At 34.6% G+C, this 17,244-nt stretch overlaps 1 protein-coding gene across 6 annotated transcripts; it reads right to left on the bottom strand.

The window, feature by feature from the left end:
• Positions 1-2,051: 2,051 nt before the first annotated feature.
• Positions 2,052-16,603, bottom strand: LOC116171205 (sodium/potassium/calcium exchanger 4-like). Of its 6 annotated transcripts, none has more exons than XM_031487906.1 (10): positions 9,072-9,210; positions 8,771-9,010; positions 8,134-8,240; positions 7,771-8,081; positions 3,615-3,785; positions 3,337-3,565; positions 3,044-3,289; positions 2,799-2,996; positions 2,649-2,750; positions 2,052-2,602 (listed from the first exon to the last, which is right to left on the bottom strand). In XM_031487906.1, the coding sequence occupies exons 3-10, from the start codon at positions 8,183-8,185 to the stop codon at positions 2,283-2,285; spliced, it is 1,629 nt and encodes a 542-aa protein (XP_031343766.1). In that variant the 5' UTR covers positions 8,186-8,240; positions 8,771-9,010; positions 9,072-9,210; the 3' UTR covers positions 2,052-2,282. The 6 variants fall into 6 exon arrangements, with proteins under 6 accessions (XP_031343766.1, XP_031343764.1, XP_031343765.1 ...); XM_031487904.1 differs by having other exon boundaries at positions 8,782-9,010; XM_031487905.1 differs by lacking the exons at positions 8,771-9,010; positions 9,072-9,210 and adding an exon at positions 16,488-16,603.
• Between the last annotated feature and the right edge of the window lie 641 nt (positions 16,604-17,244).

The following is a 17,244-nucleotide window of genomic DNA, read 5'->3' as shown; positions in this document are numbered from 1 at the left end:
AAAATGTGATAGATAACGTTAGACAATTACGCCTCCATTGATTAAAATATGGATTGAGGCGAAAACTTTATTACTTACGTAATTTTTTAGATAAGTTTGTTTAGAAGATGTTATTGTGTTTGCTAGTAACGAAAACTACGTATCGATCGAATTAAAGGAAAAAGTCTTACTTTTTACGTATAAGTAACACCCCTCAGATTTGGGTTTAAAGGTGGGGTGGGGTAATAATACACCATTGAATAAAAATACCCCATAGGTACTAACAAGCAGCGCCACCGTTACTTTCATGTCAAAACGACACTTTCTAATCTGGATAGCAGTCGGTGTTAAAACTGATGGTTCTTTTTATACACAAAAGGGAAAAGAAATTGCATAAAAACTCATAACTTTGGGCTTAAGAAAACACGAGAACATATAAAATATATTATGCACACAACCAGGCGAGGTCAGAGAAACCTTCTTGGGACAAGAACCCTGACATAGCCCACACAGATACACGAACTAAATTAACAAAGACAACAAAAGCAAAAAACATCTACAAAATATTTCAAATTATGTAGCAGTATTCATCATCATATTTTTCTAAAAACATCAACGTGCATCGTTCTAGCTGATTGGATAATGTCGCAAGGGCGTTAAACTTTTGCCTCACTTGTTCGCTGATCTTCCTGTTTTCGTCCTGGTAAATTCGAATCATAGTATTTTTACCGAAGACGCATCCTTCGGGATTACTCCATGAAAGCACCAGAGGCGCCGTTCACCAGCCCTTTTGATAACAAGTCTTTCCACATATCAGGTGTAACTGCACCAACGGCCTGTTGTTTGAAAATTCCCATATACAGTGATATTCATTTAGAAGTAGACATAGGGATTTCCTATAGGAATTTCCTATGTCTACTTTTACATGTTAAAAAGTCTCCTGAAAAACGCCTAATTTTATGCAACTAAAATAACTTCTTGAAACAAATAAAGATCTGGCTGTTATATTAATTATTAATTTGATTATTGTTGCTGTAGCTTCACAGAAAATAAATCTCTTAAGCTCCTTTAACTGTTATCGGCACTATACCAATTGGAACTATCAACTTTTTCTTTACTTGAATACATCGCACACTAACCAAAATTAGAATAGGGAAGTCAAAGCGATAATATTCAAATTAATTAATATGACAGGCTGATCCTCATTTTTGTTGTAGGTAGTTACTTTGGTTGCATAAAATTAGGCGTCTTTCAGGAGACTTTATATCATGTAAAAGTAGACATACGAAATTCCTATAGGAAATCCCTATGTCTAACTTCTACATGAATAGGTATCACTTTATATTTTCGATGAGATTGACAACGCAATGGTTGGGAGGCAACCGTAGTCCGCATCTCCATTTTGTACTCAGCAGCATAACGTTTTGATAATGTGTTTCTGAAATAACAAATCTAATCATGGCGTACCTATCTGTGTATCAAATAAATTCTTGGTTTACATCTCAAAGGAGCATTTTTAAGTGAGATGGGATGGATGGATGTACAAGTACCGGTCGGACGTTCAGACTTCCACGTTTTTGATAAAGTAGCTTCTCGCAATACTCTCGCTACGTAATAATAGATGGGTATGGGTAGTATCTACCCAAGAATGTATACCTATTTTAAATTCACAAGGAACGTTAAAGAGCAATGGATTAAGCCATTTATTTTATAACATAACTAAATATTTACATACGCCCTGGTGACCTATTCAATAATTTTTATAGATATTTATTTATTTAAGTGTGTGTATACCTTTCGTGTATCTGTGTGTACTCGTTAGTCATCTGTGCAATTAATTTTTTTAAACTGTTTTTTTTTCGTATACCTGACGTGTTAATGACAAATAAATAATAAATAAATGAAGCTGGATCTGTGTAGGTACATATTATGTTCTAGTTATATTATCGGCGCTAATTTGAACTTAAATTGTACATCAATATTTCTTGCAGACGAGCAGTTTGCTACCCAACTGACGTGCACTGCCTGATTTGAACGCATGCTGGCAGGAGCCCTACAAGAAATGAACAAACCGTGAAATTTCCGTTTTATTACAAAAACTTAAAAAATGAGTCACAAATCTTTCAACGTCTTACATCTTCATTCCTAAGTCTAATATTTGGTGTAAATTCCTTTACAAAAAAACTTCAAGCTATTCACACAGTTCGTAGATTAACATAATCTATAGTAGTAAGGTCAACAGTACCTAATACTATAAAAATTGTATGATATCACAATTTAAAAGTGGTTAAGCGTTATCACTATCATTCACAGGTTTCTGAACTTTTCATTATTAGTTCTGTTGCTAACGTACAACTCAAAAATATTAGATAAATAACAATTAAAATAATACCAGTCCTCTTCTGTAGCTTAAAGCCGTTACAATATAATGTAATAAATAAAGCGATTACCACCAACACAAGACTTAAAATAGTATATTCGATAGCTCCCGATGTTATCTCCACAAATTTATCACTTCTGGTTTCCATGATTAACGTCTTAATAAACCAAGGCAAGCCCAACGATAAAAGGATGTTCATTGAATTCGCTCCCAACGCGTTGGATATACCCATTGAGCCCTCACCTTTAAATCAAAAACCATTACACCTGAAATTTACGAAAATTGTTACCTTTTCTGGACATTATGGTTATGGAAACGGCTTCGGGCAGGCAACCTCCTGCTGCCAAAAAAGTTAAGCCGAGCACCGTGTCAGAAATGCCGAAAGTGTTACCTACAAAAGCGTGGGTAATCAACAGTGGCAATTAATATTGCTATTTACCGATTATGGTTATCATCCATGAGATTACATAAGAATTTGCACCTATTATAAGTACACAAAGGATGAAGGTAAGCGGGAAGAGTTTTGGCTTCTTCATCGGATCAGGAACGAAGCAAAACAGGAACAGCTTTAAAGGGCATGTGTAGATATACATGAACTTTTTGAATAATTTTTTCGCAGTGCTAATATTTTCGCTACCTAAAAGCTTGTTTGCAATAATACATTTTAGACAGCATTAGTCATACCTTCATCGCTTGAGATAACTTTTGTTGGGTCGATTTCGATGTAAACGTTGATAGCTTCGTTTTCTGTTTTCTTTTCATCACTCGTTTTTTCTACGCTGTAAAGCGATGCATCCTTGCTGTTTATATCACTTATTATGCTAAATTGCGTAAAGCGTTTTGCGTGTTCTTCTACTAAATACAACGCAGGTGTTTGATTAATACTCGTCGAATTATCACGCACAAATCGGAATTTGTCATTAAAGGCATCTGGAATTGATATATCAGCAACGGCTGAGATTAGTACCTCTATTCACCTGCAGATGAATTGAGCTTCATTTGTAATTTCTTTATGATGCGCTTGCAAAATTTGGAAACTTTACTATTGTTAAACATGATTGTAAAGTATATAAAATAAACTATAAACAAAATCATGCCTTCGTACCAGAATACTTTTCCATCCCATGACATGACAACCAGTAAGACTATCGACACCAAATACAGGAAGCAGTCCCTCGAGACTGGCCACCAGTCAAGTTGAATTGGCTAAAAGTAAATCTACCAAACTATTACATTACGCATGGGGAGGTCTTACCGCTTTAGCCGCTAGTCCACCCAGGGCAGCTACCCCCAGTGTATTAAACATCGACGATCCCACAATTGTACCAATTCCCAAATCAGATTCGGTTACGAAGGTTCCAATAACGTTGACGAAAAGTTCGGGCGCCGAAGTAGCCATTGCCATAAAAGTGGCGGCGGCAACATCCTGGAAACGTATATTAAAGATTAATTTATGGTAAAGGACGGGATTTCCAAGATAAATGGCAGGTAGTCAGTTGTAATTTATATGCACAGTACTACGATTTGAGATATTTATTTCTTAAAAACCATAAACTATAACTAATGCATAACAACACGGTGCGCAGTGTCCGTTTTTCTTCAACCAACCTTGGCAAAATACCATTTCGTAAGACCTTCATTGAATACTAATATAGACCAGACCGTATCGTTAGGTATACAATTTTGAGTGTTACGCAAGTAGTGCCGGTCTCCAAAATAATCTTTTATCTCAAGATATAACTATGACTGTAAAATTATTTTATTGTTTATTCGCTTCGTATTAAAGTTCAATTATAAAAAAACACGTAATGCTTGATTAATTTATTGATTAGGTACTCCCTTTGCAAAAAGTAATAAAACACAAATTAATTTAAGCCAAAATAGCAAACCGATTTTTTTATAAAAAGCTCCCAATGGTAAAATGAAACATGTAGGTACCACGACTAGGATTTCCAAGATGTAGTTTTTTTTTAACCAGAAGGTCGTTGGAGCAGTGTAAGGAGATGATATTGGCAAAAATTCGACTTGGTCACGCGCAACAGATAAAATACATGGTTTGGAGTCACTATTATTTGAACGAAAAAAGGCAGATGTAAAGATTTACGGATATCTATGTTAATTTTGGAAGTATCCCCATGCCTTCCTTCGCCAGTCTGCAGATGCACGATAAAACATTGCCTCCTAGATCACCAATTGTTTTCGTGTTTTCGCACTTATGTCGTCTATAATAGATGTTCAAAAGTACAATGATTTTTGTAATCATTACTATATCTAAAGAGGAGACATTTGGGCGGTTCTGATATCACCTACGCAGTGTCATTTGATAATTTTCAATAAACCTCTTTCTCGATTAACGTTTTTTGAAATAGCTATCTGTTTTGACGTGCAACTCCTGGTAATAGTAAATATAACGAATATTCAGAGTTTTCCCTTGGTCGCGATTATATTTATATACCTACGACAAATTTCGAAATAATATATTGAAACATTCAAATTTGTTCAGTAAGTTTGTCTACGTCTCTTTTTACATCGGCATTTTTCAACACTTTTTCAACTTGTGTGATGTGTCTTTGAAATATGCATTATGGTGTTTATTTGTCATTTTTTTCAGCACGTACCCTGCATCGTACGAGAATTACTTAAACGTTTTCTGAAATCGCTCGGGCGGGAATGCCTACTTTCTCGAAGCAAATTCACCAATACAGTACTTTAGCCCCTTTCCTAGACCGAAACGGGTCTGGGAACATTTTTGTCAAACAGTGTTTTCAAGCAAATCTTGCTCTGCTTCCCTCCGCACCCTTGTTTCTTTCTATAAGAACAAGCAAAGGTAAGACAAGCGCAAAAATTCGTGACGCTATAAAGAGATACAGAGTAAATGCTAGTTTTAGATGACTTTTACAGAATAAGTAGTCTAAGAGAATACAGTCATCATTTGCAAATCATCAACCTGAACCTATTTCGATTTTGAAAACGGTCCATTCATACACTATTGTCACAGATTTGTTGTATTTAATCTGTGCTATTGTTTCAAGCTTTCATTAAACTGCCCCTTTTGTTTATGCAAAGTGTTGGTCATCCTTGTATTGATGTTGCGATGGAAAAAAAATTGGTTCCCCAAACTAAAACTGACTTTCTAAAATAATTTCTTAAATCCCACTCTTATATAAGGAGTTCCAATGAATATTCCGGGAGAAGCGATTTTGGGTTTCGTGGGTTAACCCCTTAAAGCAGGACAGAAATAATATGCATGCTCGGGTTACTTCATTCCTTTGGGTGTGTTTATTCTTGTACGAATAAATTTTCTGAAAGCGAACTGTTCAAACACGAAGAGGTCGGGTGCGAATTGTTCTGGTTGCGGTAAGTATGTGTAAGAATGGTCCGAATGCGAATTACTTTCTAGCGAATGTTGTGAGCATTGGTAAGCAGAGTTCGACGGAGCCCCAGTCACAGTTCCACCAACAGCTATAGGTACCTACACCCAGTGACTCAGTTTCACTGAGCCGCTGGCCACAGGACCAATACTTCAAAAAAGTTTGATGACTTAATTAACTCATTACAACTGTTCCAAAAATGCGTATTGCAAAAATCTTAGACATGAGTGCACGACAGAGCAGAGGAATAACAAAAGCCAAAAGGAAACGTATATGAAAATGACTGTTTTAAAATAAAAATTTCCAATATTCAGAATACTTACTAATCACGCATTCGATAGGTAACATTCCATTAACTACTTAATACGAATTTTCATCTCGCACCTACTTTAGATATAGACTTACCTATCAGTAAAGGCGGTTAAAAAATACCTAAGTAAAAATCAGGTCACCTTCTAGGTATACAAGATGCAATAGTTAAATATGTAAAAAAAATTGGTGATGGAGATAAAAAATAATTGTAGTATTTCAGTAGTAAACCCAAAATAATATCAGAATCCGAAGTACATAGGTACCGCGATAGTTCAACTTGACTAAAAAATATTATCCAATCCAGCTACCAGAGTACAACAACCCTTGAGTAATTACAAAACTAGCTATGTTTATAATCGAAGAAAAAAATTCCTTTAAATACGTAATATAGCGGCGCCGAAGGAGGGTACTGAGAAAAGGAACGTCTGGAAGAAACATAATTGTTAATGAATCAACATCTGTAAAGGATTGATTCATCTTGCATTATATAGCGTAGATTTTGAATATGTCCCAGATGGTTTTTGAATGTTTATGGGCAAAGAGAACCCTTCCCATTCAAGAAGCTAAACATCAATTATAACGTAATAATTTGTCATGCTATGTAAACAAATCTTTCTTTATCTGCACAAGAATGTTCGGCCAACAATTGCAGTAGAGTTGTTATTTTTGACTCCTGTATAAGAGTGGAAACTTTCTGGGGTGCAGCTGTCACTCAAAACTTTTTAGATCCTGGCCTGACTATCTGAATTTGTTAGTCTTGGTGAACTAAATAGAATCATTAGCCAATGTTGGTTACCTATAGTTTTGGTAAACGATCTGATTTGGAAAGAGATATGCAAGTAAGATAAAATTAATAATAGTTGAAATGACACGTTCAATACTTTTGACAATCTTAATTCAATGTCAAACCAATCGATACTGACGGCTAGATTTTTAAACGAAATGCGTAACGTAATAGTCCAGTTTTATTCACCTTTTAGTCTGTTCGACTAAACTTTTGAAGAACTTGGTTTCCCACATCTACTAGCATTCGTTTTCATATAAAAAACTTAAATTGCAATGTCCTCCTAGCCACCCATATTTGAGAAACCCTTGAAAAACCCATTCCCGATAAGATCCATTTGAAGCATATAGTCTAGCTGAGATATACCGCGCCTGACATATTTCTTAAAGAAATTTATGATCGTTTTGAATAATATGACCATGGTGCAATACATAAATTTTACCGAATATTTTTGAAGAACTTCCCTAAGATATATATATGATAAGAACGGTGCTGTAATTTAAACCGTCTAGTGGCATCATTTTAACCCCCATGCACAGAGAATCCATTTTTTTCATTTAATTGCTTATAAAAAATTCTATTGTAAGTTTCAAATGGATACCCACTGTACTCTCTAATCAGAAACCAATCGTCTATGGAATCTCTGTAGATGTCACCAAATAACATGCACAAAATCAATGAGTTTCACTTGATTCATATAGGATATATTACTATTTTTCTATACTATGTTACTGTTTTTATTAAAATTTAAAAAATGTACCCGCATTAATAAAAAAATTTTTATTATCTTATCGAAGGTTGAAATTTTAGGCAAAATATGTTTGTACCCATTTAACAATTGTTCATTTCTTTTTACTTACCTACTTTAATAATTATTTACGAGAATTGAATCAGAAAAATTTTTACATAAAAATGTGCAGATAAATAAATAAATAATAACTCACCTGAGATAAGTTGAGAAATTCACAAATTTTCCCAACGCATGGCAAAAAGTAATTATCACAAATCAACGCTAATAAGGTAAAACAATAAATGCCAACCAGAAACGGGATAACAATGGCACCGTCTTTTCGTTGTTCGTCCGTAAAGAAATTAGGAAAGTCACTGGACGAATTAGAATCACAGTCTAAATTGTTCGCTCGTGGCATCAAAAACATCACGGAGATCTGTCTAAGAACGTTTTCTTGAACTAATTCCGCTTCCTCTAATGGGTTCGGTAGTGGTACTTCCGTATCAGTTGAAATGTTCCCGTATACTAAAAATGCAAGTTGTTCGTTACTATCGGAATTGTTTAATTATGTACTTACCTACAAAACTTGTTTGCATACTAAGAATTATCAATAGAAATTGCATGTACATTGTAAAGTCCGGAATTAATTCACAGTAGATACAAAATCCGTTAATTGCCTTTAATCTGGAAAAAATAAGAAATACACAATATTAATGTTGGGACCGTTGGGGGTACTTAGCTACCTACTAACGGCTCATGTTCGATATGAAGGGGTTTATTTATAATTATTGGCAAGTAGCGGTTTAAAAACAAATTGTGTACGATTAATGATTGCTGCTCAAGGTTAATAACATTCCTTATTGAATACCTAAGTGAGATATTGAATTTCACACTTCAGTTTCTGTAAATTGTTCAAGTGCAATTTTTCGTTGATAAACTCTGTGGGAAACTTTGTTCTTCCTTTTTCGGAATATAAAGAAAAACATTTAAGAGCAATACGAAATTTGTCCACAATTGGAATGAAGATGAAAGCATATTGAACAGGTACTATCAGTGATTTTGAACTTCAAACAAGTGACAGTTACCTTAAATATCTACAGTATATCAACTCTGATGGTGCACATTTTTAAAACTGTCCGACCGAACATATTTTTTTAAATGGCAACCCGAAACTAAGGCAGTAGCAACAAATTCCTATTGATAAAGATACCTACATGTAGCTCACCCAGATAAGGACTTGATAGCGACGTTATATCGGAAATCACTACCGATATACAGATAAGAACATGATATCGGCATGTATCAATGATATGGATAAGAGTTGCTTAGGCACAACTTTCTTCCGAAATTTTGAAAACAAACCAGATAGAAAAGTAAGTCTCTGAAGATAAAATGGACCGAAAGTGCACTTGAAATTTTTCACCAGTCGAATGTTGGTTCACTATATTTGCTTGCTGAAGGAAAAATCAAATTAAAGAGGTTGATATTATTTCTTATTAAGCTGCAACTACTTACCATTGGAGTACACCATTAGTTTAGCTTTAGACTAAGGTCCAATAGCGAACAAACTTAGAAGAATTGTTAAAACAAAGTTTACGTCCACCTTATCAAGGTGACATGTGCGCAATAAATACTCCTCAGATACTTAGTTGCGGCTATTGATATAACTATTTTCAAGGTCTAGTGATAAAAGCAGCTAGTTTTTTACGATTCCATTACAAACCGTTTGCCGTTTAATGAAAATCGCTAAAACTATTATTAGATTTTGGACACAAGCTAAAAAGGTAGAACGTCCATTTTTTTCCTAAACGGAATGTTGTAGGTTTGTTTAATTGCTAATTAAATTGCCCGTTTGATTTGAAATCGGCTGTAGAAATGCGAAAAAAAACGCTAATTCGATTCGGTCAAGTTAATTTTCAAAAACATTGTTTTGAGATTCATAGCACCTTACTATAGGTCTAACGTTCATACACTTCAAATACCTATATGAACCCCTCAAGGTTTTAGAAATGCTTAAATAGATAAGCTCGATATGTAATGACATTGTTGTCCTACTTGGGTAATAGTACCTAATTGACCCATTTGATGTTAAACATGGTATATTTTTGGCAGATTCTGGAAAGTGCGACTGTATTTCGGTGTGCTGGATACTTTTCTTCCAAAACATTGAACCGATTCCACCGCCGATATCTAATATGGTTTATGTATTGCACATAGGCCTAACTGAGGATTGCAATAACCCGTTGAAATACTTCTTTTATTTACCTATACTTGATCAGTTAATAAGAGTTTATGCAATAAGACGATGTACCTACAATTTATGTTAGGTATTTTATGTCCTATAAATAAAAACTAATTGTTTTAAGTGATTGATGTGACGAATAAATTACGTAGGGTTATATCACAGATATAAAAACACTGAAAAAGTATGACCACATACGAACAGTTTTTATATGGTTATATTAAATAACGTAGTTCAACCAAACTAAACCTACACGATTGCCTCTAAAACTTTAAACTGAAAAATTATACAAGATGCTCCCAAAACAGCAAATTCAAGTGAAAGATGTATACTTGGCTGACAATTTTCGTGTACAATTGACCAATATCATTGAATAAGTAATCTTTTATTCAATGCCAATATGACATAGGTATAATAGAACGTTGTCGAAAATTTCGATGGAAAATGTGCCATCAGACGCGAATTCTTGTAATGAAAATTGTCTAAAACAACAGCATCCAAAATGTTGTTTTCTGAAAAGAGGATACTTTTATTTTAACATGGCTGAAAAAAAGTGCCATTAAATCGCGAGCCTCCTGCAAAATCAAGAAAAATGAATAGGTGCAGGAATTACCGGCATTACAGCTTTACAGCGATTCTTTACCCAGGAATTTAAAATGTCCATGTAACATTAAGATTCAATACCTGATGGTCCTGCCCCAAACTTACAGTGAATATTGCGCACCTTAGGTGACTGATATTTGGGTAAAAATTATTCTCCACTACGTAACAGAACCACCTCGAACAATTTTAAGATACCATTCTGCGTATAATACAATGGGGTGAAATTAAGTCGATTGGTCAGTATTGGACACCACTTCCAAATATTAATTACGATAAACTCATGCGGTTTTATGGAGTTCTCGTGAATATACTCGAAAATTTACCTTGTAACTTTAACAATATGGATTGTACGTTTTACGACTTGTCAAATAAGTGTTTGAACAATAGGTACATAAGTATAAAGTTTATCATTTATCACGTCGTATCAGTTTCCAACAAATCTTAAAATTGACCTTTTGTTTTGAATATACGAGCCCAGTAACGGTATTAGATCAAAATATCATTTTCTGAATTACAATTTATTAGAGTATTATAAATTTAATAACACTCAATACAATAAAATTAAGCTTAGGTGTCTGATACTATGTGGTTTTGCCAATTATTCAACAATATCTAATACTTTTATCAACTACAATAATAATTATAAAATATACAAAAAAGGTACCTACTACCTAAAGTAGTATCTATTGGTTTTGGTCCAATAGATATGCGTCTGGGCTCGCATACGTAGAGCATACTCATAAGGACTTTTCAGGAAATTTGTAATTTTCTTTGGCAATTCTATGGCAAATAGTAAAATAAACGAACATAAAAATATATAATTAACGTAATAACACACAGGAGGAACATGTTACATGAACCGGAAAATTGACTTAATATTACGTCCATTTGACCATGATAGTTCAACCTCAGTCACTGAATTAAAAAATGTGCTATTGTTTGGGGGGGGGGGGGGGTTAAACACATGTTCTACCCTTGGTATTCTAATGAAAGGTCTCATCGAAATAAATTGGTTTGTACAAACTATAACCACAGATGTGCTATAACTTTCCCGTGCGACTCTTTTACGAGATCAGTGAGCGACGGGGCCTGAGGGAGGTTAAAAATTAATGTTACCGTTTTCTACCAACTACTGCCCTTCTTTCTGTCCTCTTATCAAAGTAGAAAGTCTTCTCCCAAAGTAAACACAGCTGTTGAGTTTATGGAAGACGCGCAGTAATTATAGGTACAAGAGGAGGCGCCTGATGTTTTTTTTCTTTTTACTAGAACCCACTCGAATGTATTTTTCTGTACTTTCCCTTACTTTTTAGCGTTCGCGGTTTTTAAGGAAATTGGGGATAAGCCAAAAAACCTCTAGAGTTGTAAATTGTCATCAATCCGAATATTAAAAAATTCCTACCTATAAGCACCCTAAAATGGCCTCTAACGAACCCACTACTAAGATACCTAGTTTCACTCGATTCTCTGACGTTCTCTATGAAATGTAACTATATTTGAACAGTGAACACATTGTTTAATGAAATTGAAGAATAAATCGAACAAATATTAAGAGATTAATAGTAAGTGTAATGAGGTTTGCAAAAGCAAACGCTCTTTAGAAACCGTAACTATTACTTTCCGTTTCACTTGGTTAGTATAAATAGACCAAGAATTGTACGTACCTTTACATCGTTCGTTGATGATGACAGCCTTGCTCGAAACGCGTGCGTTTTTATTAAAGCTTTATTGTTACCTGGATCATCAAATGCAACTAAGCCAACCATTCCCTTGGCTGAAGAATAATGCGGTTGTCATTCGATTATTGAATTAATAGTAACAGATGCGTACTGTTACTACAAAGGCCACGTATTTTTTTATTTTACTATCGGTAAGTACCCGAATATTAAGTAATTTCTCTTTGGTTCATGCAGCCAATTGAATTATTGTTTTTAGTTTCCAACAAAAAAGTGTTTTCAAAACAGTAGATACATGCCATTGTCTTGTTAATAACGGTAAGTAATTCTTGTTTTTTAAGATACGCAAATAATTAGGCAATTAGTTAGTTTGAAATTAAAAAAATGTAGGTACCTCTCAAACATCAAACAAAAATTATGGCAAAAAACAGCACATCATTGAGTGCGTATCTTTCACAAATTGCTGGTAATTTTTTACTAAAGGAAGTATACCGTAATAACAATAATACCTATTCTGCTTTTATCTGGATTTGCAATTTAAAGTAATAAAGAGTATGAGTGTCGTGACGACAACCGTTCAAAAAAATAAATATACCTATGTGTCTAATCAATTTAGTTTGGTATCTACGTAAATTTATTCCGAATTACTACAACTTGCATTAGTGTTGCGATGGTTTCAGCCCTTAATGGGGAGGGTTGAATTGTGGCGAAGTCTATTGGTATTGGTGTTGGTTACAACATTCCGCGGTAGTTAAATAAATGAAGGAATTGGCGCTGAGATTCAGTTCCCTACAATTGCCCAGTTTCAATAAGTAATCAACAAGGTACAAAAAATATACCCAAAATTGATTGATGATTTTATATTTACCTAGGTACACTTGACTATTAAATGAATCAAAGTGAACATTCAAAGTAACGGAATATAACTTGAGGACGAGTGGGGAACCCTCGCCATAGTGCATCTAATTAAAATTAAAAGTTAGTTTAATTTGGTCGATTGGATGGTAACTAAATTTCATTTCCGTCGACCATGATTTGTGGATGGGCGGCAGAAAAAGACATCATATAAACTAGCAAGTCATTGTGTATAATATTTAATTCAACACCAACAAAGATCATCAAGAGTATCGTTTTCTGAAGGATCCTAGAGGGTATACAACTATTAGGCATGAAGCCAATCGCAACTTATATAGTCATAACTTATCAGCACATTAGAGCGAGCGATAAAATAATTCTAAATGATGCAGTAAAATACTAAACTTAAATGATTTGGAACATTGCAATAAAAAGTAGGTACACAACTTAGATCTTTGAAAACATCAATGGATCTGTTGATATTATAATAAAGTAGACCAAATCATCATTCATGAGTTTACGCAAATGTATCTTCTAGGTGGCATTATTGATCCGAAAGCAACTTTTCGTACCGTTTAATACAGAGAACAATTTTTGTTTGAAACAGATCTACCTATTGATCATGGGGATGCATCTGTTGTATTGAAATGCTGAATTCAAGTTGTAGGAAAAGCAAGTCTTGCTCACATTTTTATTACATATTCCTGTTGCTATACTATCTACTACAAGAAAGGGTTCGACATTGTAACAACTTAGTTGCGTACAAATTGATAATTCGCCCACTCAATATTATTTAGTGTAAATAACATTCCACTTCATGAGATATGACTATCCCTTTTGCCCTGCGCAATGCTGGCGGTAGAAAAAAACGCAATGTTGACAAATTTTGCTATGGCTGCCGGTTTTTCGAGATCAAACCTTACGGTGCAGGGGTTCGGATAGTCCCGGTCGGGGATGGAGCGGATCTGGCAGGCATTATCTGACCGTTATTGAGCGGCTGCTGGGAGTCGTTGGGTGATGACCAGGCTTCGACGCATGTAAATGCTCCTGGAAGGGGAGGTTTCCCCTGTCTTGTAGGTGAACAGAGAAGATTAAGAAGAAAACGATGAGTTGAAGAGAGCTTTGCATCTGTTTCTCAATCGCTTATGGTTGGGAAAAAGCGCAAATGAAACCTCCAAAAGGCGCCAAAAGCTTTAGTAAAGTTAAAACATGCTGTTTCTGCATAATTCTTAGTTTGGAATCCATCCGAAACTAATTTAGTCACATGCAGTAGATTTATTTTTCATAAAACCAAACTGACACCAAAACAAATTATTCATTTCAAAAAATTTCTCTATTTGCTCCAAAGTTTAGTACGATTTCCTATGTAAACAAAAATTGCAAAGGTGACTGGGCAGCAACTCATTTTTGATCGCATATTTTGGGATTGTCTCATTTGGAAGTTCATAACCCATAAATATAGTTATTTATTATACAGGGTGGTGCCTAGCGCAACGCAGCATAGGGATTTCAATGGTAATTTCTTTATAGTTAATTACTAGCTCCCCAAACTATTTTAGAGCAAAAGTCTAAATACGTTTTGTTTAGAAAAAAAAAAACTGCATCTGTTCATACTATTAGTTATAATTTTCCATTTTTCAAAACCGTAGAAATCGACAAAGTAAAAAGGTTCATTTTACAATAAATCAAATATACCTTGGAATAATGTTCTGAACGTCGTTTTATAGCGTGATTCACGTCACATTTGAAATAGGAATGATAGATGTCATTAGAATGCACAATCATCTGTTTCACTTTATGTACCCTCGCGGCTAAAGAGCGACTTAGCCTACTGATTCAAACCTATTGTCAATTAAACATCTGCTATAAAACAATAGTTATTTACATTATTAGTGCGGGAACAGTTATTTTGAAGATGAGCGCGAATATAGCAAATACTGTTCACGCACGTAACATGTATTCTATTTTTTGCACGGATTAGTTAAATCGAATTTATATAAATTCAAATCCTTTTCGCGAGATTTTTGCGACATTATAATTCTTTTGAAAAAATCAAGTCCTCTATGCCGATAAAGTAGAAATTTAGAAATTTAAAATGTCAAATTATTGTTCAAAACTTCTGGTTTAAGCTTATTTTTGCCCGTGTATTACAGGGAATGATGTAAAGTGTATTTATATTTTCTTTTTTATTCTTCCATCATACTACTTTTTAGTTTATGATCCGCACTAAATAGATAATTTCGTTGAATTTTTAGGCACTAGTGCGCGAAAGTAGATAGTCAATTGTAAAATTGACGTTCCCGACGTTCGTGTTTTATTGGGAAAACGCGATTTAGAACGAAGGAGTGCAAAAAAACAATTTCTTGGTCCAATGATGTGTTTTACGCACGCGTCACTTTATACCTATTGGGAAACTATAGAACGTTTACACGCAAAAAATGGTACAAAAACTAAACATGATTGTACCTATATCTAATTCCTTCTTCCGAAATAGATTTGGTGTTTAAAGCATCCTTGCTAAAGGCCTCATCTGTTCATATTTTACTGATGTACTTTACTTCTACTAAAATAACCTGTGCCACTTTTCGTTAAGTACCTATACTTCCTACCTCAGGGTAAAGTATGGAAAAATCATTAATCTATTAGTCTAATCGAGATAACCGAATATAACATGACCAAGCATTACCTACGTAAAGTGAATAGTGCACCTACATGTCAGGCTGATTATATTGCTATTGTATAGCATTTCTTGTTCATAATGATTGACTGTGTTCCTGTCCTACGCGTCATGCCTAGTACTTTAAAGACAATAGAGACACTAGCTTAGCCAAAAAAGAGCATAAAATGTAGCTCATGTCCACGAAGAAGATGTGTTGCCCGAAGAAATTGGTATATGGAGATTTATATGACTTTGCAGTGTCGAGTTTCTTTACACAGGGCGGATTGAAGACAGTAATAGTGCTATATCAAAGAGTACCCATAGTACTCTTTGGTGCTATTTTAGGTTTGCAAAGAACCTTGGGCATCCTTAAATTGAAAACGCTGTTAGATACCTAATAAACATTACCTATACAGAAAATGTATTTGTATTGAATTGTATTGGTAGACATTTCGTTATAAAAATTAGTGTTAAGCTATTAGGTCAAATGCTTAACACACGAATTCGATGATCACCCCTTTCGTTCCGTTCGAGAATTGTTCAAATTTAAAGATTCTAATGGGAGATGTCAAAAACCGTTTCCAGATTTGACTGTTACCTTTCTTATCAACTATTTGAGAAAAATTATTCAATCAAACTCTCAAGTCCCACCGCTGTTCAAAGCTGAGGGATCCCTGTTTGCAAAATTGCGAAAGCGTTCTAATGATGGTCATTGTCACTTGAACACGCACGTATTTTAAATTAATAACATTTTTGGTGTGTTTTTAATTCCTGTGCGGTGCTGGTAGGTCATACTTCAAGAGCATAATATAATATCTATTGCACTGTCAAGCATTGGAGTGATACCTACTTAATTCATAATTGTTCAGGTAAATAGTGACTAAAGCAAAGTTACTTACTTGAAACAAAAATCCGATTTCATCAAACACCACCTACAACTGTCTGCCGAACTGTGACTTTGCAATGTTCCTGCAGAGAAAGCTTAGCACGTAACTATTTGATAACTCAAACTTTACCGATGTTTATGATTGGAAAACCTTGTTTTGTAGACGATTACCGTCTTATCTTGAACCGGTTTCATCATTTGGGCTTCTTGAAAGTCAATCGGTGTTTGAGTTGCTTCTATCTGTGTGATTCCCAGGTGAACCTGACAATTTCATCATATTGTTTTGCGACACTTATTGATAGCACCAATATTTATCAGGAGATGTTTATTTTGCTTTCTTAGGGCAGACATTGAAAAAAACATGATCTGAACACATAGACCATGATCATAACTCAACAGCACATGTACTTACCATGCTTTTACATTATGGTGATGGATGAAGTTCGAAAAGTAAAATTTCTTATTTTACCAATTTTGATAGAAGTGCTATGACCCACATTTTTTATCATTGCGATGGTAATTGCACGATTAGCTAAATCATAAGATAGTCTATAAGGTTGTGATTGATTTTAATAAAATCCAACTGCCTTACATCATTGACAGGCACGCATTCGGCATTGGGACTGACACAACGTCCATGTTGTTAGTAAACAACGCATATCGACATTGTAAGTTAAGGTCGATTAAAGTCTTTCTGGAACAATCAACAAGAATTGCAACTTGTGTGCCGGTTAACCCATTTAGTCGGGATTGGGTTGGAATACAAGGTT

Source organism: Photinus pyralis, unplaced genomic scaffold, assembly GCF_008802855.1.
Source record: "Photinus pyralis isolate 1611_PpyrPB1 unplaced genomic scaffold, Ppyr1.3 Ppyr1.4_LG5, whole genome shotgun sequence".
NCBI classification, from domain to species: Eukaryota; Metazoa; Arthropoda; class Insecta; order Coleoptera; family Lampyridae; genus Photinus; species Photinus pyralis.
This window is presented reverse-complemented; position numbering and strand designations above follow the sequence as displayed.